This window comes from Nesoenas mayeri (assembly GCF_963082525.1).
Source record: "Nesoenas mayeri genome assembly, chromosome: Z".
Taxonomy (NCBI): Eukaryota; Metazoa; Chordata; class Aves; order Columbiformes; family Columbidae; genus Nesoenas; species Nesoenas mayeri.
Window position 1 is genome coordinate 65553570 of NC_137542.1, and position 24166 is coordinate 65577735.

At 45.4% G+C, this 24166-nt stretch overlaps 1 protein-coding gene across 1 annotated transcript in view; it reads left to right on the forward strand.

Annotated features, from left to right (window-relative positions):
- Nucleotides 1-1077: 1077 nt before the first annotated feature.
- Nucleotides 1078-24166, forward strand: part of DMRT1 (doublesex and mab-3 related transcription factor 1) — a gene marked incomplete at both ends in the record, with an annotated part of 59281 nt that continues 36192 nt past the window's right edge. Inside the window, 2 exons of the mRNA XM_080362125.1 lie at nt 1078-1365; nt 4190-4373. Of these exons, the coding sequence (XP_080218251.1) occupies nt 1078-1365; nt 4190-4373 (472 nt within the window). The remainder of the gene's footprint in view (nt 1366-4189; nt 4374-24166) is intronic.

Sequence of the window (24166 nt, forward strand, 5' to 3'; positions counted from 1 at the left end):
GTTTCATTTCAGCATGAAGATAGCGTCATCTAAAGTCGAGCCTGGAAAGATTTAAAGGTGTAACAGAGGAAATATTAATACTGTAAATAATATCTGTAGGGCTGCATGGGCCTATAAATCACCTAGTGCCAAGTTGGAAGGGGAGCCTATGTAAAAAAGAAAATCAAAAGCATCTTCTCCTGTGATCATCTGCAGAGTATGCCGGCTCCAGCCACCCACACCCGCTCCAGAGGTGCCGGTTACCGAGCTGTGGCCGCAGCTGCACTGCCGGTATGTGTTGGGTTCACTTCCCACACATACGTTGATCTATGTCCGTATCTATTTAGGGTTATGAGTGTAAGGTAACCTGCAAACAGGGCACATAATGCAGCAAGCAGCCAGAAGCCTCACAAAGGAGAGCACCTGAGCTGCTGCAAACTCGAGTGTTTTATTTGGGGGTCACACCTCTACGTGGGCCAGGCCATGTTGGTCGCCTAACCAAACCTGGCTTACCCAACCCAGAGCAACCCAGGGCTTAATGGTGGCCTCCGCACCTCCCGCCTTGCTCCCGCAGAGCGCGGCCGGCGGCCCCGCCATCAGCGCGGCCTGCGCACGGCCCTGCCCCGGCGGGAAGGGCAGAGCAGCCGCAGGGCTGCGGGGCGGCCGCCGAGCCGCCTCCGACCGCGGCGCGTTGCCGTGCGGGGCCTGCGGGCAGCGCGGCCGAGCCGAGCCGAGCCACGCCGGCCCCTCCAGCACGAAGCCGGCGTTTGGCGCTGCCCCAGCCCAGCACCCACCGCCCCGCCGGGCACCCGACGGCCGTCCGCCTGGCCGGGCGGGAGCCGCCGCTCCCCAGCGTGCTACTGCCGCGGGCCGGGCTGGGCGGGAGGGAGGAGGGGGGCGGCAGGGGTGGCCGCTCCCCACCCCTGGTGCCTGCCCCGCGGGGGAGAGCGGGCTGCATGGCCGCTCGGGCCGGCCGGGGGGGCCGCGGCGGGAGGGGCGACGCCCGCGTGCCGCCGCCCGCCAAAACGCGCAGGGTGGCGGGACGGGGCAGGGCAGAGCCGCGCCGACCCCTCGCCCGGCTGCCCCCAGCCCGCCGCGATGCCCAGTGACTCCCCGGCCTTCAGCAAGCCCTCGGACGCCGCGGGGCCGGGGGACAAGGCGGGAGGCTTCGGGAAGGCGGCGGCCCACATGGCGGCCGCCCCGGCGGACGGGGTCGCCGCCGGCGCGGCGGGGAAGAAGCCGCCGCGTCTGCCCAAGTGTGCCCGCTGCCGCAACCACGGCTACTCCTCGCCGCTGAAGGGGCACAAGCGGTTCTGCATGTGGCGGGACTGCCAGTGCAAGAAGTGCAGCCTGATCGCCGAGCGGCAGCGGGTGATGGCAGCGCAGGTGAGCCCCGCGGGGCGGCCCCCGCCAGCCGCCGCCGCCTCGGCGGGCTCTGCCCGGGGAGGGTGGGCTGTCGTGCCGGCGTGCTGCCGGCGGTGGGGTCGTGCCTCCGCGTCCCGAGGGCTCCGGTGCGCGCAGGAGCCAGGCGGCCGGTGCCGCGGGGTGCGGTGCGCTGGGACAGTGCGGTGCGCTGGGACAGTGCGGTGCGCTGGGACAGCGCGGCCGCGGGGGAGCCGCGTCCCGGGATGCACTTAGGCCACCGCCTGCCTGAATTGGCGAAGCTTTTCTCTAGGTCTACCGTATGTTTGTTTGTTTGTTTTTTTCTAATAAAAGTAGGAGATGACCTGACAGCGTGTAGGGTTTAAGACCCGGTGAGGTAGCAGCGGTAGCCGTGAGCGCTTGGTTGCTCCCGTCCGAACACGCGTCCCCGTCAGAAAACCGACAAAGTCCAAGGGCGCGGATCTGTTTTAAAACCTTCAGAGAGGAAGGCTTGTAGTTAACGTCAAACTGCCGATTTTCAGCTTGCTTTAAAATAGATAAAGAATAATTTAGCCAATCAATTGGTTAGCGAGAATATTTCCCACTGGCGGTGTCATATTCGGTACATCTGCTTTTCCTGATGCTAGGTGGCTTTAGCTGAGCGCCTTTCTAAAAAGACTTTTCTTCTAACGGCGTTCCTGATTTTACATAGAGCAGCTCTATAGACAGCTCTGTAGTTGGGTCATCGTAAATCTGAACGAAGATTCGATAGAATTCTTTAAGAAACCGAACTACGTCCAGTTCTGTGTAACTTTTTCCGGTAGGTAGTACCGCTGAAGTCACAGCTCTTTGGCAATGCAAATGGCAGCTTTTGATCTTTATCTTGAACACTTCATTAAGAGGAATCCTTTTAACAGGAGGACATTAACAGGAGGACTGTTAGGGCTGCAAGCGTGACTGACCTCTGTGAATCGAGTTCCACGTTCTCGTTCGTGCAAACAGTCCATTGCAGAAAAATTAATTGTAAGGCGTTAGGGCTACCGGTGCAGGAAAAGGCAGGGGTATCAGAGTCACCGACCGGGTTTGCAGCTATAGTGCTTTCAGGGCTTTGTGATCGTGCATGAAGTGAATGTCCGCTTGACAGATTTTTAGAAACCTTAGCAGCCCTGGATTAAATCCTTCCCTACTTTTTAATTTAATTATTCAGTGCAGGTATATGAAACGTCCTTTGAACCTACTGGGAGCTTTTGTTCATTTAAATAATTCCTCCTTGCCGGTGGTGTGGTAGTCCAGAAATTGGTATTATACCCAAGTAACATGCACTTTCTCTGCATGGTGTGAATCACTGAATAATAAATGTAGATCCCTTTGCTGCCTGCCTCGGAGGAGGGAGCACGAAATAGGGTGTTGCCCGAGCAAGTGTCCCCTTCTGCACAGACTGTTGTCGTGCTGCCCAGCAGCTTCTGTTAGGATGTGAATGCCTCCTGCTAGCAGGTACTGGCAGTGACCCTCCTGGGGATTTTCTCTTCCCTGCCTGGTGTTTGAAAGTGGCTTTGAAAGCCTCCCTAACTGAACCTTATCTGTGTAGGAGTAACACATTGAAAATCTGACTTTCCCCCTCTTGATATATTTCTGCAATAAGCCCCTTGGCACTGGTGGAATTTTGCAGGTCAAGGTTGTTGGCTTGTGAAGTCAAAGTTACCCATGGTGTTTGCAAATTTACACCCCCTGTTTGGGCTGCCTCTGTTGCAAGCGCTATTGGTATTTAACAGTATTATGCGTCTGTATTAGAAAAATGTTGCTGTTAAACATGAATATAGAGGGAAATTCAGTCCAGGTTACCCAGGAGAACTTCCAGCAAGAAAAGCCCATGATCCCAGTCTGTAATCTCGGACAGATTTCTAAGGTTCAAATGCAGATACCAGTCACCTGGTAAGTTGCAGGGTAGGTTTCTGTAAAGCCCCCAGTGTTGTGTTTACTGCCTGGACCACATGTCCTACTTGGCACAGGAGGATCACTGTGCAAAACTGATCTGCCAGTTCGGAGGCAGCAGAAGGGATCCTCTGTATCTTCAGTAAGCAGGCAATGTGGTTTGTTTGTATCCGTGTCCAGACTCCACGGTACCTGTGGGCTTTGCTAGTGCCAGCTAGGCTATGGAGCAAGCTACTGATGTGTGTTGGGAAAGACACAGGGAGTTCCTGCTCCTCCAGGCCTGGCCAGCTATCTGCAATGTGTGTGATACTGGCTGAGATACTTGCAGGATGATTCCCTGCATTTGCTGTGCTTCTGCCATGATAGCTCTCTGTGCACTGAAATTGCCTTGAACGGATAGATTGCCAGCAAAGAGCCAGCAAGCAGGCTTGCCCAGCAGGCTTGGACAGAGCAGCAGGTTGCAGGTATAAGCCCTCATAAACAGCTGCTTTATGTTGATGAAGATACACAGCAGAGCCTTGCAAGCAGATAAATTTCTTATTTCCAGCCGCTGTGTATCAGCAGAGAGGAGGGTAGTGATTCTATGCTTTTTACAGTATACTTTGCTGAGGGGCACCTCTGTTGGGTAAGTACAGTCAGCTTTAATGTCTTCATCTGGCTTTATTGGAGAGAAATGTATATAGCACCGGCGTTTTGTAGGTTTGTTTGTATGTGTTTGGACAGAAAAGGGGGCTGATTCTAAATATCTTTATAACCTCCTTTATGTCTTCCTCTATCCACTGGCTGGGTCATGACATCAACACCATAGAGAGTACCAAGAGGAAAAAGCAGCCTTGAGTTCGAGTCTTTCCGTGGTGCCACTATACTTTGTGCAGAAGCCAGAGAGCATGCCCTACGTGTGTCTTCTTGTTCCCAGGTTGCGCTGAGAAGGCAGCAAGCTCAGGAAGAGGAGCTGGGAATCAGCCACCCAGTGCCCCTGCCCAGCGCCCCGGAGACGTTTGTTAAGAAGAACAGTGGTGGCAGCTCTTGTCTCTTGTTGGAAAACAGCAGCCCTGCCCACTCGACGAGCACAGCCATGACGGCAGCGAGCACAGCGTCAGGTAAAGCGCTGGGATGGCGGCTGCTGGGGCAGGGGCTGGCGTTGCTACACCTGCCTGCTGTTTGCTGCAGCGGCGGGGTCGTGGAGAATCCCCTCTCCAGGAATGGTGTGGCACTGTTGGTATGAGCTTGGTCTTTTCATATATTAATTGATTATTTTTACTTGAAAATCAAAATCAATTTGGCGTTAGCTCGCACTGTAATTGAATTTAGTAGGGTGCATACCTGCAGGTAGAGATTTATAAGGAGGTTTTTTCCTTTCTCCCAAGATTTGTGCTTGTGTCACAGTCCTGGCCACAGCTTGTTGGCTGACTATGTAACTTCTTCAGAGCTGGAGAGTTTTCAGCGTTGTATAGGAGCCGAGTATGTAGGTAATGTCATTGGCCCCAGCAGCAGAGAGCTGCCACCTTATGTGACCTGATCTGTTCTGTGTGGCCAGGTGTGATGAACTACGAAGGACTGACACAGCCCTTCCACTCTGCTACATGTTACTGTATTGCATTTAACCCGTGTAGAACAAACAAACAAACCCAGAACCAAAAACTATTGTCTGTAGATTCAGTAGAACTATGGCTCAGCACAATGAGAACTTAAAAGAGCTGAAGTGAAGACTCTAGGCAAAACGCTTTTTCCAGTGAAGAGCTTATGCATGGCAGATACATTAATTGAATATGTATAAAAACAAAACTGATGTAATTGACTTCTGCTGTTTAGATAGAAAAGAGAAAAGGCAAACAGAGGAAAGGAAAATGAAATTGTATGTGTTTTTATTGATCTATTCTGATGTCGGTAATACAGGTGAATATAATTCCTAGTTAAAAAGATGCTTCTGAAGTGGACAGTGCCTTGCATTAACTAATAAAAGGACAACACATATGTGAGTCTGTCAAACAACATCACTCTGTTTTGCAGGCCATTTAAAGCATTGTCAGGTGGATTTGTTGCATCCATTGCAGATAGGCAGTTTCAGACCATTGTGGAAGAATTTCTTTGGAAAGCTTGTAGAAGAACTGGTTGATAAAACAATAAATAGCTTTTTATTAGCTTTTTTGTTTTCATTATTGCAGTCATGTTAGTGCCACATTTGAATTGAGGCAATTACTCCTTTCATATTTTGATTACTGCATGCTTTGTCTATAAATGTGGAAAAAGCTGGCTGGAGATTAAAGTAGTATATTCACTAATGTATAGAGATTGCATGTAACTTAGGAGAACAAGAAAACCCTTGCATATACAGAAAGGCCAAAAAATGAAATTGTCTTACTGTCAGCAAAATTTGCTTAAGCTTTGGTAATGTTTATAAAATGTCAGTGGAAGTATTTAATTTATTAATCCCATTTTAATAATTTCTTATTAATTGAATGAAATTATGGTATTTTAGTGAAAAACATTAATTAAACAAGCTTAAGGCAATTCACATGCTTGAATAAAATCTTGAAAAGATGAAAATGCCTAATTCTGAAGCAATTTGAATGGTTTGAAAATTTTTGGTCAAAGCAATTGTAGAAGGTTTGCAGTCATCTTTCTTAGAGTGATTTCTCTTTGCGAGCAATTCAAATACATTGTTTCTGAAGCATCTTACTAAATAACTGTGTGTGGGTGACAACATTTAAAATACACAGCTTCATATCAAGATAGAAGATGTGATTACACCCAAGAATCAAGGCAGGGTCAGTTTTGTTCACCAGAAATGGAAGAACCTGGGAATGAACAGGAAATTGTGTTCATAATTTTGTTTTTGGGCACCTAAGTAGCAGCAGAAATTCACGCTTAGCTCGAAGGCAACTGCACTGCGTTAAGTTCTGTCCCGAATAGCTCCGGTAGGTTCATCTGTTGAAAGCAGTGTAGGTACTCGTGGGTGTGGATTTAATGCCACTGGTGACTCTGTGCTGTCTCTGAAGCTGCATCAGGCGCTCTGTGTTTGTCCAGACATGTGGGGTGGCTTCATCAGACGTTAGACTACAGGCTTCACCCTGGAAAGACTGATTTATTTTCAGCGAGCTATTCTTGCTTCTTTTTTTTTTATTTAGCACATAAAGATATTTTGTTAGGTAAGTGACATGAAGTTTTTGTTTTAGGTGTCAGGTTGTTTTAGGACCAGTTACTTGAAGGATTCTTGCACTACTGCTATATCATTTTACTGGTACCCTCAACTGGAAGCAAAATGAGAGACCCCATGAGAGTGTCTCCGTTTGGTAGGCTGAGATGCTGATTTTGCAGGATTTTACAGTAATTGCTAAGGCAGGCAGAGCAAAACCCTTCGTGGCGGGGGAAATCAGCAGCTCCATGCAAGTCCTGGGGGGCTTGGGAATGCAACGTGCCCTGTACCACACATGCTAGACTGGGCAAGAGATGGTTGTGTCAGTGGTAATTCTGTTCCTCCTGTAAGTTTTTAGCTTCACGAGCGCAGTTTTTCTTCTGGAGTTCCGTCACGCAGAGTGTTGTTTGCCAGCGGAGAAGTGATGTATGAAGGAGTCACACAAATCAGACATAGTGCCAGAGAGAGAGTCTTTCCTTGCTGTATCCGTTTTATTGGCAGATCAGAAATATTATGACACCTGGAGAGACCAGAGACAATTTTTCAGATCCTTTTGTGACATGCTGTTTTTGAAAAGGGGAAAAATGAGTTATCATGGTCATACTGTAGAGGTTTGTGCATTCACCGTCACAAGCTTGGAAACTGTGTTTACTTTAGATGGAGCATATCTTCCCCACTCAAACACAAACTAGAAATTTGCGGGGTAGTTGGAAGGGAGCAGACCGTGGTCACAGGACATGAGCAGAACCTTTTGCAAATAGATTTTGTAGTTTCTGTGCATTTTCCTTTTAAAAGTTGCAGATTGCTGAGAGCAAAGGCTGTTTAATTGTACAGAGTAACAAGAAGTCGTGATACCAGGGCATCTAAAGTAATTGCCTGTCTTTCTGTAGGGTAAGTATATCTTGTTAGGTTAACTAGTGTGGAAAACTCAGGAAAATATTATGGTGGGGCGTTTAAAATGTGCCTTTCAGACATACTAATTTTTTAAAACCTGAGTTCTTCCCTGTTCCCTGTCAGTTTGGTATCTCTGCCATTTTAGTATTTAGAAATCACCAGGGTGGCAGTGGGGGAAGCGTGATCCTGAAACAGCTTCAAGTGAGAGCTGCTCGCACCAACGGAAGGAGACAGTGTGTTTCACCTTTCCTCCGTGCTGTTTGGTCCTGGTCACAGACTGAGGGTCACATTTGGTGGGTGGGGTGGCTGCAACACACATCACCTGGTGACTGGAAGGTGCTGGAAAGCACCCCTGCTTTCTGCTGGTCGTGTTGGCCCAGTTTAGAAGCATCCACTGCGGACGGGGTTGCTGCCTGGTGCTGAGTGCCGGCCCCTGTGCTCCATGGCAGCTGGTGTCCTGTTGGCTTTGCAATGACCATTAATAACGTCATTGTTCAGGTGCCTTCACAGTATCGCTGACTGATAAGTTAGACATATCACTGTCAGCAACTGTGAGGAATAAGCTTGCGCTTGTTATTTCCACTTACTATGTTTATTATGCATGACAGAAACAAATTAGTGTTCTTTACACATTTTGCCAAGTAGGTGCTGCCTTCACTTTGAAACTCTTTGAGGAGCATATGTATTTGTTTATCTGCTCATAAATATGGACTGTAGTGGGGTCTGCAATAATAACTATGACTAATGAATGGTGGTACTGTGATCCCTTTGAAATTGCAGTGCTCTAGATGCCTCTGAAATCCATACCTTGCCCTCTTTACTCTTCCTTTGCTTTTTAGGTGTTTTCTTTTGCATTGACCTTTTCCACAACACTGTATTGTGATTTCAAAAAATGATGCCATGACCTTGCAGATGTTGTGCTGCATAGTTAATGAGGTTAAAATGTTATAATTGGAAGGTATCATGTCCTGGTTTAAAAAAAAAGAAAATAAATTTTCTTTTTGAGAGGAAGTAATTTTAAGTCTTTACAGTATAGTATCACATGCTGTCTGAATTTCAGTGTTGTTAAAAAGTCTCATTATAGTCAATTGCTGGGTAACATGAGGAAGCTGCCATGGATATTTGACCGTGAGAGTGCTTAAGCACTGGAACACAGGAGGTTTCATTTAAGTTTGAGAAGAAACTTCTTCACAGTGAGGGTGCCAGAGCCTGGAACAGGCTGCCCAGGGGGGTTGCGAAGTCTCCTTCTCTGGAGACATTCAAAACCCACCTGGACACCTTCCTGTGTAACCTCATCTGGGTGTTCCTGCTCTGGCAAGGGGATTGGACTGGATGAGCTTTCGAGGTTAAGAGGTTACCTAGAGAGGTTATGGAGCCTCCATCCTTTTGGAGACTCAAAACTCTGCTGGATGATGCCCAAGCAGCACGACCCAGCTGTGATGCTGGCGCTGCTTTTTGAACAGAGTTTTGGCCAGCTGGCTTCCAGAGGCCCTTGAAATGCCCACTGTGAAAAAGAGGTCTGTGAAATGCCCACTTTTTTGTATTGACATAACGTGTTGAGATTTGAAATTCAGCCAGCCTCGGTACTGATCGGAATTTGCAATCCTGGGAAAGAAATGCTGACTCTTTTGACCTAAAAACACTTAATGACTAAATCTATGGTAGATTTCAACAGAAAATCAGCATCATGGGGCTTGACAAGTGGTGGAGAGGATTACTGGTTCGGGTGGCAGCAGCCTCAGCAGGAAGGAGAAGGAGGCATTATGTGTTCTGCCTGGCACAAGCCAGGGCTAACATTATGGCAGCATGTCCTCAGAGGTCCTGGTGGGCGCGCAGTGGTTACAGATCCATCATCCTGCTCTTTCCTTTTGTCTTTGTCTCCTCATTACTTTCTAATGATGATTTTCCTCTGCTGCACCCACTACTGCTGCTGCATCAGTTTTGATTGCTGACTGTCTTCTGGTCCTGCTGGCCTTCCTTCAATACTGAGAGCTGAGCAGCCCCAGCCATTGATTCTTGGTGCTTTTCCTTAGCTTCTCCCACAGGCAACAACCCTGTTCAAAAGAAAATACCACAGTTGGACATAATGTGTCTTTTCTGGATTGTAACAGCTGGCAAAGAAATAGGTTTTGCATCCTTCACCTGTGAATAACTGATACCTTTCCATCCATAAGGAAGATGTGCCAGGGTAGGTTCGGGTTGGGCATTAGGAAAAGGTTCTTCCCCCAGAGGGTGCTGGAGCACTGGAACAGGCTCCCCAGGGAGGTGTCACAGCCCCAAGCCTGACAGTGTTCAAGAAGAGACTGGACAACACCCTCAGACACATGGTGTGAACTGTGGGGTTGTCCTGTGCAGGGACAGGAGTTGGACTCGATGATCCTTGTGAGTCCCTTCCAACTCAGGACATTCTATGATTCTATTCTATGGTTCTATGAACTGTCTTAACCTCTCTTGCACTGGCATTATTTCTACAACACAGGCTATTGTTTCGTGGATCAGTTGCTGGAGATGGTCTTCTGCCTGTATGGGGCTTTCGTCAGTTGCTAAATCTCTTTCATGTTGGACTAAGTAAATATGTGGGGAGTGTTTCACTTTGAACAATCTTTCCTTGGTTTAGGATAAAGCTTCCGCTAACAGACTTCTAAAATTCCTGACTGATACAACTATGTGATGAACAAAGCTCCTCACAGTGTGGTTGCCATGCCTTTGCAATTTTATGTTCCTACTGAAAACACGTGCTTTTTGCTCGGAGTTGTTTAGAAGGGCATTGCTTGTGAAGCCAGGGGGGCGTTTCTGCATCTCTCCACTGCTTTGGTTTCCCTGTACTTGGGAATGCTGCAAAGGAGTTTTAAGCATCTCATTATAAAAGGACATAGATAAATCTGAAAGTATAGAGAGAAGGGTGACAAAAATGATGTATGGCTTGTAGAAAAGGAGACTAAGGGTGGATATAACAGTCTATAAATATTTGAGAGGTAATAATATGGAGGAGGGGGAGGGATTATTTACAGTGCTTGAGACAGCATAACAAGGAGCAACGGCTTGAAACTAAAAAAGACAAAATTAAATTAGACAGTAGACACTTTTTCTCCTAACTAGAAGTGCAATTAGCAATGGAGTGACCTGCATAAGGACAAGGGGGTAAGTGAAGCATAATCAGGAGAGGTGTTTAAGAGTGTGTTAGATTACGATCTCAAGTGATTAATATGGGGGTAAACTCTGATCAATGTGCAGGTTAAACTAGATGACAGAAATCTCCTGCAGCTTTTTCATCTCCTATATGATTCATTGCCTCTGGCCATTGTTTGACTCTGTTAAATAAATCATAATGTTACAGGGTTCTGCATCCCTGATTAGATGTTTCCAGTTAATTCTCCAGTTCTGGAGCCTGCAGCTTGCAAAGCTTGCACTTTCCCTGCGCCTCCTTTCAAGCAACATTCATTCCTCGTCTTTGCAGCCTTGTGTGTGTGTGTGTGTGTGTAGGTGCCTGTGTTTTATCTGAGCTAATGTCTTAAGTGCCATGCATGTTTATTCAGTGATGCACAGACCCTGACAAAACTGCAGTATTTCTGTCGTGTCGGTGAAACAGGCAGAACTAGTGGCAATTTTCGGAATTAAGTTTCTAAATTAAGAAGTTTTACTTTTCCTTTCAGGCGTTTGATCCTGTCTGAAGCTTCGGTGGATGTGTAAAAACAGATAGTAGCATAAAAAGGTTTGGAAAAGCTGGCAGAAGGTTTTCAGTGCAGGGCCGGTGCGGGGCTGGGGCTGGGGAAAGCAGCATGTCAGAGGATCAGGGGAGCTGCTGGGCTGGCCGCGACCTACCCAGACCTGCTTCTGTGAACACCTTTTGGCCGGAGGGGTGGAGGTGGAAACCCACAGGCAGCTCAGCAGGTATTTCCATCCTTCTTTCACGTTTCAGAAGAGCTTTTTTTTCCCCCTAAAGAATTTTGAGTAGATTTTTTTTTTCCCCAGAAATCTTTCACCCTAGTGCTGTCTGTGTTTACAGCATCTTTCTCTCTGACTTCTCTCACATCAGGTGACGTTTCCAGACCTAGAGCAAGGTCCCCACCGAGCAGCTCTGAACAGGCTTTGCTGTGTACACTATCCTCATTACCTGTAGCTGGGGGTTTCTCTTTCTACCAAAGGCCAGTGGGGCTGGTGGGCAGCCCCTGTTGTTCTTTGTGCCCTGGAAGCAGTTCCTCCATCACGCTGGCATTTGCATATGTGCATTCACATTTAGAGAGTTATCTGTGCCAGCTTGTGCTTTCCATTTGTCATGAACACCGAGATAAGGAATGTAGCAGGAGCAGAAGATGTACTAAGAATTTTCTGTCCGAGGGCACATTATTACTCTATCTGCATCTAACCTCGTTCCTTTCTGTGTCCTTGAAACAGTTATTATGACTTATCTGAATGTGTGGGGCTTTCTTTTTGTTTTTAGAAAAGATATAAGTGGGGAGTGAAAGGAGTACTGCACGCTTCCTTAACTGAGCAGTGGTGTGATTTCTAGCCTTTTTTTTCACATGCTTTCTTATACCTTGAAGACTGCTTTCATTTGCTTTGTTTATCAAATAATTTCTTAATTCAGCCTGTTGGCCCATTTTCAATAGATTTGTCACTTATATGGGGACTAAAATGCAATTTCAAAGGTATCTTTTGTAGGAGCACTTTTGTATGTTTATTCTAATTTTTTTTTTTCCTGAGCTTTGGTGAACTTTCTCCGGAGTTTAACTACCTGCTAGTCTTAATCAGAGTTGTGAATAGCTCAGTTACTGAAGTACAAACATAATTTGTGCACTTCTGTGTTATGTTTTCTTGAAGAGCTTGTGGATAGTCAGTTACCACTGAGCTTCTCTTTCTTTGCAATGAGCTTGGATGCCTAATTATTTTATGATTTTTTTTTTTTCCGCAGTTCCTGTCTCTGCTCTTTATTAACATTATTTCCATTGCTCACAGCACAGTCCACCATTTTCTGACTTGGAGACCTATAATCGTGGGCACAACAGAAGCTCAGCTGATGTAACCCATTGTAGTTCCAGTTGCTGTGCATTTCTGTCTATCAGTTGTGCTATCAGTAAAATTCCTTAGTGATCCATTTGCATTTGCATGGAAACAGATTTTATGAAGGCAAATGTTATTGCTTCCATGCAACACTGGCAATCCTGTACAAAAGTGATGCACGTGCATGTGATTTTTGCTCACTTGCCCAGGCCCAGTGGGTGTCCATAATGGTTCTTTACCACTCCTGATATTAGTTTTTCCATCATCTATTAGGCAGAGTGAAAAAACCCTCCTGTTATTTCTAGTTGGTCTTTTTTAGAAACCTTTTGGGTTTCTGTCATCATATAGCTTATAACCAAGCATGGACTCCAGCTAATTCCAACCATTGCCCTACTCCCTTTATTATTTTTAGTGTGAGCCATAATGATTTTATCCCAGTCATATTTCCTCCAAGGTCTCCTATCTCAAACACTTGTAAAGCCTTCCCTCCCTTCTAATGTTCTCTTTGATCTCTTGTTAATGACTTAAATCCCTTTACATTTTATCCACACCGAGTTCTTTCTCCTCCTCGCAATTTGCTTCTTTGTGCCTGCAGGTGTCTGGGCTGTTTTCCATCACTGTCTAGAAATCTGGTTTTCTTTCCTAATTTCCTTCTCTTTTTATTTCTTCCTCTTTTTTTTAATTTTCTTCCTTTTTTTTTAAAGTCATGTTGATTTTAAGTTTTGCTCCTGTTGCACTCGTTAGTAGCTTGTTGGATGTCTGAATGCAAGGAGTTAAAATGGCTGTAAATGTATTTAACAAGTATCTTAAGATGATTAATAACATTTAAACATACATATGCACACATAGTAGTCATACTCCCAGCTGTTCTACTGAAGATTGAAAATGGCACTTGTTACTCATGCTCCTAGTTTTCTGAAGCACTGATTTTATTGGTCCTGATCCTGTTAGCTGTCATGTTTGCTAATAATTTTAGATATGTAAATAATCCTGCTGTCTCAGTTCAGCAGGAACAAACATATCCTGGAGGATTAAAATAGTGCATAGCATCCTCACAGACTCAAAGCCGTGTTCAACGTTTTCGAATGCTTTTTCTTGACTAAGGCTGTTCTTTTTTGCCAATAAAGTTTTGAATATGATCACTATAGCCGTATTATAAAGATCAACAATGCAAGTAAGGAAAGAGCAAGTAGTGCCCCCCACCTCACAGAAACAGATCAACTACTGTGCTCTAGTCAGTGACAGAAGACATTGAAAGTGGGATTTGCTACTGTAGACAGTGTTATTGAGGGCCTGAAACTTGCATTAAGTGTGGAAATAAAAATTATTTTTCTGTAGGTTTTATTTCTTCAGCCATATTAGGAGGATTTTTAAGTTGCATGCTAAATGTTTGCAGCAGATCATTTTTATTAAGTCTATACTAAATGTGAACAAATGTGCCTTTTCCAGTTTTACTGAAATCAGTGGTGGTATTTCAGCTCCTCTTAGCTGGAGCTGGATTGAGGCTGTGTGTATGGCTGGAAAACTTATTATGCCAAGCAGCAGTCTTCTGAATGGCATTTCTGCCTCCTGGTTGTTTTTTCTCCCAAATCATATTTTCCTTTAAAAAATACTGTTTTGTGTGAAGTTTAAGATTAACAAAAAAAATCTTAAAATTGGAAGGTTTTTGAATTGTGTTAAGAACACATACACACACAGAGAATTAACAAGAATTTGACCCATTATGGGATAATAATTCTACATCTGGAAGAGAGGAAGGAAGAAATGCTCAATATTCTTTTATGATCTTTGCTTTGAAAAAAGGCAGGTGCTATTGCTGATATGGAGAAGATGATATTTTGCTTTCATGTAATAACTTGAATACGGCATTTATAAAACAACAAACAAACATAACAGAAAACTTGGCTGAGGACCTCTTTAGTCCATTAATGCTGATTTGTCTTTTAACACTGGGGAAATCCCTAGGGCCTGGAAGAAAGCTGATGTGCCAGTGTTTTTAAAAAGTGAGCATGGTATGGTGGGTGGCTACAAATCCATCGGCCTGACATCGTTTTTGTGAAAACAGTGGAACAGCCTGCAGCAAACTGAAATGTGCAGGTGAAGGAGAAATGCAGCTGTTACGGGATGCTCACATAACATGAATTAACAGAAGTTTATGGGTAAAAGATTCTGCCAAGTTAGTAATCTTCTGGCATTACAAAATTGCTTGACAAAGTGACCTATTGATGCCATCAAATTCTGCGAAGCATTTGATATTTATACCCGCTGACACATTGATTAGTAAACTGAATTGACAGAAAATCGATATTGTATGTGTTACATAGTTTTAAGAAGGATGATCCTGGTCATCTGACAACATAGGTCTGAGTGGGGAATCTAACAGGACGGTGTTTCTGGAGACATCTGTTGGCTCTAAGCTGTGTGGTCTTCCATTGGTATCTTGAAAGCAAGCCTGGAATCACCACAGGTCATCATGGTAGGTGACAAGAAGGGCCTGGCAAGCAGTGCAGAAGACATACATGCACTGTGGGAAGGCTTGGTTAGATGATGGGTCACGTGCAACCTATAGCCACTTTAACCCATACCAGAAGTGAAAAACAGAAGAGTGTGTCCCCAAGAAACATTGTCACTGCACATGAGCTGGTGGCCAGAGGGTACTGTGCTGAATGCTGGTGGTTCCCGGTGGAAAAGGATGACCAAGGACTGGCACAGCCCTTCCAGGCAGACCTGTGGTGATGGGAGGGAGGTTTGGTGTCTTCTGTGCCTGAAACTGGTGGGGTACCTGTGGAACTAGTGGGACTCCTTCCCTGGGGACCCTGGACGTAGTGGAAAGTGGGCTCAAAGTGGATATTGTAAAGGAGATTGTTGGTGATTTTTGAGTAGGCACCCCTCACCAGGCCCAGGAGCTTCACTGGGCCAAAGCGATGGGAGGCTGGGAGAGCAGGTGAGGGACATACAACATCTGTTTGCCCCATTTGTACTGTTCCCTGGGCTTCTCTTCATAGCTAGTGCTGAGGATACAGCTGTGGTCTGGACCCTCACATATGGGCTTGAATTTGGAAGGGCTCAGGTGGGAGACATAAATTATTAGAAGACCAGAAAACATGTCCTGGTGCAAGAGACAGCAATTTATGTTGCCCTTTAGTGACTCCCTTATCTAAGATTTAGTTAATCGCCGGTGTGATTGTTATGGTTTGCTTATGCCTTTGCTGGACCAGACCAACTTGAGTTGAAGTTTTCTGTGTCATTTCGTGGGATGGGTTTTGACGTTATGAACAGAAGCAGCATGCAGATGCAGAATCCTGTGAAAAGTTTTGGGTGCATCCACCGTGAGGCTCAGGCACGGTGATAACAACCTTAATTCTGGGATTTCCCAGATTTTCTTGAAATGTGCTGTCCCTGCTGTGTAGATTTTATCCTAGAGTGCCTCTTTCTGGCAAATGCTGTTCTTGGTGAGATATGCTGTCTTGCTTAGGACTGGTTTAGCCCTTCGTAGGCAGAACTGGAAAAGCTCAAGAGTTATTCCTAGAGGAGAGGAAAAGTAATACTCATTCCTTCAAGGTGAAAATGAGTATTTTTCTAGCTGTCGAGTGAATCTTGAGAAGTGGGAGAGTGCAGCCATTAATGTCTGAGCAAATAAAGCCATCTCCTGCCCCAGGACACATGCCTGCTCCAGCAGACACTCCTGCCTTTATGCCCACTCCTCATGAGTAGCACCAGCTGAACTGGTGGTCCAGTTGCTTCATCCAGCAAGTGGTGCTGTGGGACAGCCCAGCTCTGCCCTAGCTGCTGCAGGAAAGGTGCAGTGACTGGTTGTTCTGTCTTGGGGTTGTGGGAGGAGGTGAAAAGCATGGTAGGAGTTGGCAGGTGGTAAATGCCTGGGCAAGGCGTAGGTGTGATAAGGAGGTGGGGTGGATCAGTCCCTGGCCACTTCAGCTCCAGGAGCTGCAAGAGGCTCACAGTTGTTGGACCACACATTTTTAATTTTTTTTTTCCTTCATTTTTAAAAAATGTTTATTTCTGCTCTGAGAAGAAAGTCACGTATCCAATGAGCAGCTGTGTTTCCTGGGTACAGTCGGAGAGGTAGCTATAGAGTGCAGTAGCAATAAGCTGGTTTGATATTATTTATTCTCTCTAGTCTGGAGACACAGCTGCTTTTAGCCCACGCATCTGATATCGCTGATAAGAGATTTTTGCACCTCTCCCACAGCTGAGCATCCAAGGCTGTTTAGGCAGGTGATCCCAAACAAGGAGGAAAAAGAGCCATTGGATTTCACATTTGAGCTTGAAATGCGGTCGTAGCGTTGGCAGTTGGGAGAGGGAAGAAAAAACATGATTTTCTCAAAAACCTCTCTGGTCAAAACAATTGGGAGGATTGCGAAGGTGGTTTTGCATAGGAGAATGAGAGTATGACAGCCCCATACATCTCAGAAACTGGGCTCTGGGACAGTGTACAAGCATAAGCTCCTCTCTGCTCTTCGCCTGTGTTTGCTGGCTCATCTGGAACGCAGAGTGACCCTCCCTTCCCTGTACGGCTGCTGAGGTCACCCCCTCCCCGCTGACTGAGAGCCAGCACAGAGTGGTGGGACTGAGGTCTGCAAACTGATGAGGAGCACAGAGAAGGGTTTTGTCTTCCCAGCAGTGGTCAGGTAGTCATCTCCTAAGGTATGAAATCAGGGATGCTTTCAGGAGTCACTCTGCTTTTAGGGAGAAGGCTTTCACTGGCAGATCTGAAAGGCTACAGTCAATCATACTATGAACTTTTAGGCCAGATCCTTGATGTTTATTTGTCATGATGGCGGAAAGGTATCTTGGATTTTCTTGTGTTTGGGAAGTTTATTTAATCACACAGCTCAGAAGCATCAAAATTATTTTTTACTAGAATTTGCTAAGCAATGATTTCTTAAATATCTCTTTTCAGATGGGAATGAGTTTGTACATATAAGCATCCAAAAGAGAGGTTTTTAAAATAAAGCACCTTTTGGAGTATATTGGTAAAAAGAGGACTAAGGACAAAACCAAAATCAGGATGCAGAAAGCTGTCTTATTTGCTTGAGAGCCCTACTTCTCTGTAAGGTCCAGTTCCAGTGTCCTTATGAAGAAGAAGGGCATTGTGTGGGCTCATAATGCAATTAGCTGTTAGCCAGAGCGAATGGTACCAGGATACAGGTCCGTGTCTGGTCCTTCACTGGGAGCTTTGACAGCAATGGAGACAAAAGCCTGTTCCTTTGCAGACTCACATCAGTATACATAAAGGACCATCACTGTGAATCTTGTATTGGCCCAGCTTTGTCTCTTAGGAACCTGTATTGCATTTACAGAAGCTGTAAATTTGGGATGGGAGTGGTTTGTGCTGATGTTGTTTAAAGCCCCCTTTCTGCTTAGTGAAGGAGCAATAAATGGGCTTCTGTGTGGAAGAGCAGGGCTCAGCAGAGTTACACGGGTGTGAAAAGAACCTGGAATGGTGAAATCAGACTCTGGGGAGGGAGGAGAGAAAGAGAAAAGGTAGCATTGGAGAGGAGAACAGCTAGGACCTTCAGCAGAGCCTGACGTTCAGCCTTAGCCTTGTGTTGCTGTCATGTTCTTCACGTTCACACTGAGAGACTCCAGCCTATTCTCATTCCTTCCTTCTTTTACTGAAGCGGTTTCCTCTCCTCATGTTAGCTATAGCAGGAAGTGGGAATAGGGAAGGTGTTAGTGTGTAGGATTTTGTATGGTATCGCCATGCAGGGTACGAATAATAAATGACCCACTGCATGCTTAGGCAATTTACTGCCAGCTTTTGTATGTGTTGTCACAAGTGCTCAAAAGGTCAAAAAAGCTTCCTTAACAAATTTGATAAGATAATGCAGTGAGCTGTAACAGCATAAAGTCCTGGGGGCCATAGACCAGAGTAGAAGAAATAATTATGCATGGTAATGGGTAATTACAGATAATGGCCTTTTTTAGGGGTGGCAGAAAATACACAGCCCCACAGCCTTGCCTGGAATGAACATTGTCTAGCACATTAACTTTATAGCAAGCTAAAAGTTCAGCGCTGGAACTGAAGATAATCCGCAACTTCTAACGGGAAGAGAACTGAAATACTCCTCCCAAAGGCAGAGTGAGCATGCAGATTTTATTCCTTGGGAGATGGCATGTCTCAGCAGAAAGTAAGTAATGGTGCCAGCTTTCTTTGACATCTGAAATACCTCTGTCATGATTGTCTGGTGGGAGAAACATATTGTTCCAGCATTTCTGATTATGATGGTAGGGAGTGATTTCACACTGGCTTCATTCAAGGCTACTGTTTGACCTCAAAGCTAGATATGAATTGAAGTAACGCATTACGAGACTTAATATTGCCAAACCAATTAATAGGACTGTACTCATGCTTTATATTCTGAGAAAGGGGAAGTTGTCAGGTGTGGATCCAAGACTCTTTTGAGGTCTTGAAGGCAAGTGTTTCCTGACTGAATAATTAATTTCTGGCATCTTAATGGCATAGCTGTCTCCTGCCACAGAATCTGGCTTGTAGGAAGTTGTTAACACTTCAGTGATGAAAACAGTCACTCTGAGTTGAAAACTAAAGGAAATATAAACTGCCAGAAGCTGAACTCTGTTCACTGGGCAATGGCTATGCCTTCCTGCTCCTTTACTAAATGTGTTACTTGAGTAGACAGAATTCTTCATTTTCTTACCTGTGTATGTGTAGTCTATAGGCACAGAAGAAATAAAAACTGCTAACCATAAGAACTCACGTCAATAAATGCAGACAATGAAATTATCTTAATTGCCACACTGCATACACAGAATCCCTTTTCTGAAATACACAATCATATGGAGACTTATCAGGTGTTATAGCCATGTGAGTAAATTGAACCATGTCACTGCATGCTCTGGGACTTTGAAACATGACTGTATGTGCTATCCTGATTTTTAAAACAGTTCCTGCTGTGTGTCCGTCCCAAGCTGACTAATATTCAGCCCAGATTACCACATGTGGTCCAGTAGGCAATTTGGTGCTTCTGCCCTGTTGTAGATGCTGAGGAAATCTAGTAGTATGGACTCGGTGTCATTTGACCTGAGCATCAGTGAATTGCCCAGGCATGTTTAAATGACTGTTATCAGTGTATAATGAGATGTATAACTGGCCCTTAATAGTACTGGTAGGAATAGAAAATACTCCGTGTTTATATAGAGAATGAGTGGATGTTACAGGCAGAACTTGAGTGTTTGCATTTCTCGGTGTGTATGCCTAAAAACACGTTTGGATCTGTGGAATAGAGGTGCCAATAGAAATACTTGTAAGTTCCGTGACATTTCTCCTTTCTTCTCCCAAAAAGTAAGAAGGGAAAGAATGATCTATATACTCGCTTCTTGTTGATTTTTCCATGCATATCTGCAATTCGTTTAAATCACCATAGCTTTATTGAAGTAAATGGTCTGAGACTGGTTTACATTAACCGAGGACTGGACCACTGTTTTTCACCATGCTCTGCTAAGTGAAGACAGGAACCCCTCATAGGTTACTGAATGTATAAGGCCTATATGTGTAACTGACCCCAAGAACTCACCTTCCTTAAAAGAAAATCCCAGCTGTCCTGAAATGAATTACTGGTTAACTACTATTAATATGCCATAGAGCTAGAGAGTCGTCTACAACACTGCAAGATCAATAACAGTATTTATTGTGCATCATATTGATCTTCTATGAAAGAGTGGGCCATATTTCACACTGTGTACATAGTGCAAAAAAAGTAGCATCGGTTCTCTACAAGAATTAGTAAAGACAGAGAAAAGGGCTTAGAGATCCAAGGGCACAGCTGCATGAAGAGACACTGCTTGTCTCACTGCAGGAGTGTTGCTCACATGTGGAGAGCCTCTGATGGCCCTGCATTATAGATTTGGTGTTCCTGAAACTAAGCAAGAATTTTAACCGCTCTTTTTTTTTGGTTTGCTTTTCTAGTTTCTGTTCCTTCATGCACAGGTTCACTCACATATTTTTAATCATGTCCTGTTTGCAACTTGCAAAATGTTGAAGTTTGTGGCAAGTGGCAGGAGAAAGACTGAGGAGCCTGGTTTCCATGTGGAGGGTGAAGACAGCCGAGGGCTGAGCCCAGCTGATGCAACAGCCCTCTTGTTTTAAAGCGCAGGTGGAGGGGCAGAGTGGGAATCTGACAGCACAGCAGCAGTTGCCTCATTGAGAGCTTAATTTCTCTCTAAAATTGCTCCCCTTAGAGCAGTGAACCCCAGGGCTGCCTCTCATGTGCAGGTGTTGTAATGGGGCAAGCTCTGGGGAATGAGAAGGCCCTCTCCTTGCCAGTAAAGCCATTCAGCTGTGCTGAATTACATTTAGGGGAAAAGAAATCCCGAAACCAAACAACAACCACCTCCCCAAAAAACAAAACAAAACAAACAAAAAAACACAAACCACAAACAAACAACTGAAAGCTACTTTCTTAACCTTGGTATTCTCTCCTTGCTGGTGGAAAACAAAGCCATGGGCTGACAGCCTCCCTTGAGGAGAACACCTTGCTCATTGAGCATCCAGAGGTGAGTCTGCAGGAGGGTTCACGCAGAGGTAGAAGTCAAAATTATGGATACAGGCCAAAGACCAAGCAGAGGAACCCCAGTGAGTTAAAGTTTAATGGCAGCCATTGCTTCCAGTAGATCTACCCTATTCTGCAGACGGTGGCCATGCCTGAGGGTGCTGCAGCCCAGAAGCAGTGTGGTTGCCTGCCAGCTGGCTGTTAGACTTCAGCTGGAGAGAACCAGCATGGATAGTGCAAAAACTCCCCTGGGCATGCCATCAACATGAAATCTCTGTGCAGATCTCCAAGTGGCTTGTTGTATCCCTAGGACAGTTTAACAGGGTTCTTTGGCCTTTAATTCTGCTCCCTTTGTCACTTTGCACTGCTGTGCAGGTACCCCATGTAGGTGCTGACTGGTCTGAACTGCTTTTCTTCCTAAGCTTTCATTGCTGACTTTGTCAGCTTCCTCCATTAATAGCAAAACTCCCTCGATGTATTTACCATTTGCATGTTCTGCATGTGTTGTACGTGTACGATGTATGCATTAGTAGGAGGAGATTACGTGATTCAGCCAGGCTGGATGGGTTAAGGGAGTAGAGCTGCACTGCAGACCTGCCCGTGACCCATTGACTGCTGAAGACCTGCAAGAGCTCAGCTCTCCAGAAACTTATTTCCCTCAGGCTGGCAGTTTCAGGACTGAGAGGAGCTTAGAGTGACCCATGGGGTTCTTTGACCTGGTCTGACCTGACATCTGCCCATAGTCCGGATGTCGCAAAGCTATGTCTTGTGTGAGATGTCTTCCTTCTCCCAGGTGAAGCATCCAGTCCGCTCCAGACGCTTCAGAAAAAAGGCAGAGACACGTCCTAAAGTGTGACATCAAAGAAAATCTCATGTCCTAAATTTGGAGAATAGTGTGAGTAGAAGCATGTGGCAGCTTTCTCCTGCTCTTTGTCAGATGTTGCCAGTCCTTCCATCTTCAGAAGCATGATGTGGCTTGGGATTTAGAGAAAATGAACTCTTCTGTCTGTCTTTGCAATGCTGTTGCCAGAGTCCTGGTTCTGTATGGAGGTGGGTATGTCTCTCCCTTCACCTGCACTTTTGCCCTCTCTCCTGGCTCCTGTTTTTATTGCTGGTCTGCCAGAGCACACCCTTGTGGTGTGGCTGCAGCTCGCAAGGGTTCGGCGCCAGGGATGATGCAAGGACCATGGATTCCATAATTCTGCATTCATAACAGAAAAATGCCCCAGGTTGCTGACACCTGGAGATTTATGTGTATGGGTGCATGCGTGGCTGAATGAGCAGATGACCAACTATACAAGTGCAGCATTGAGTCTTGAGAGGGCAGCTGGTAGCCCTATAGAGGCTACTGGAGAGCCGGGGGACAGCTGAAGTGAAGCAGAGGATTGTTCTGGTGAGCACTGAGCCGCAATGGGTGGCAGCAAGTCAATTATTTTGCACCTTTGGTGGTAAATGGTGGTAGCCCCAACCACCGATACGTAGAGACAGAAAAGAAGGAGTGAAAGGCGTATTTTTTTCTCCTACTTAATATAGCAGAAGACTGCAACCACTACTCTTTCATTACGAGGGAGCTGTAGTGCTACCAGCCACTGGAACATCAGAGAGTCATAAAGGGTGCTTGTTTGATTTTTGTGGATAGTTATGGGCAGGTCTCTGTTCTAGTCTAGCCCATCTCATCCCATGTTAGGAAGTATAATGCGTGAGACCTTTCCAGAATTTGCAGGAAAACATCCTACTTTCTCCCTCCTCTTCCTCCTAGCTGTGGACACCTCAGCGTAGCTCACCTTTAATTTGTTGGTGTAAAGAAGCTCCATCTTGCTGGTGCTAGTATTCTTAGTGGAAAGTATTATCCCTTCTTACAATGCACTGCAAGTGGAAAGACACTGCAGATTTCAGGAGCATAGCCCTGCCAGAAGTCCTGCGGCCGGCTGGCTGCCCCACGTAGCTCTGTCTCATGTGAAATCTGTGTCTTGGCAGGGAACATGTTCAAGGATTCTACTTTTGGCTTCTATTTTACAGCATGAAAAACAGAACAGTTGGACCACAGCTTTATTCGGGAACTAAGTTTGGGGAGGGAAGTCAGGTTTATGCTGTGATTTATCCGAACTGTTGGCTTTTCAGTGCTATTGGTCTAAGTTATGATTGTATCAAAGAAATGGACAAAAGGACCTGAAGACAAGCCTGCCCAGATGCTGAATAATAGCAATAATAAAATTTAATTAATATATCAAAGTGCCAAAACTGTGTAGGATCTTTTGTGGCATTTTAGACTCCTCTGTTCTGTGTGCAATTTTGAGAGTTACTCGCAATAATGAAACGAAAAAGGCCAGCTGGCTTGGTCTTCATTTGCATAGGGGTGAGGGACAGAAAAATCAGATGCAGGAAGCATAAAATACTCAGGTAATAAATTAGTATAGTTCATTTCAGTCAACAAAATGCCAGCAAGAGCTGAATGAGGGCACTATATAATTTAGTGACCTGGAAGGAGACTATCCATGATTGCAGAGAACTTTCATTACAGTTGAAGAAGTGAAACAGAATTGCATTTTAAATGTCAATAATTGGTAAAATTGGTCATTGCATCTGGTGTGCAGCCAATACGTAGTACAGTGGAAGTTGTTGCCATGACTCTGAGAGGCTGTTAAATGCCACCATATTCATTTTGCAAGGTGACCAAGGTACAGATGTACCAAAAGAAAGACACAAAGCAAATCAGGCAACGCCTGCCTGATGTCTCTTAGGGCTGTTATTTTCCATGTGCCTATTGTCCATGCTGCTTCATCTCCATACCGGTAGACCTCGAGAGCTCTTCAGTATTCTTTAAGCTACATGCTGTTCTCCTCCACCGTGTAGTTAGACAACATCATGGGAAGAGCACGAGCTCCTTGCAGAAGGGGTTATTATGCTGTGAACACTGTAAGGGTTGGTACAGGGCAGGTTACAAGGGTGTGAGCTAGAACCAGAGCTGCAGGGATGGTGGGATTTACAGTTGCTCCTGTGTTCAGGATCTAAATGTATATTTACTGTATGCTTAGACTTTCTAAGGTTGTGGCAGTTTTTTGTTGTGTCTGGCTTGGCCAGGTAGCTGATGCACCGTGTCAGGTAGCGCTCGACTGTGAAACAGTACTGACAAGCACCTTTCTTTTTCAGCCTTGCAAATATCACAAGGCACTGGTTGACACTGGAGTGTGGAAAATGGGCCTTAAAGCATCCCCTGAGAAACACTCCCATTGTAGGGAGCTATGGGGGGACAGACCTGTGTGGGGACAGCCTGCAGGGAGAGCAGCCAGCTGGCCTTGGGTCTGGAGGCACTGCAGAGAGCAGGCAGCAG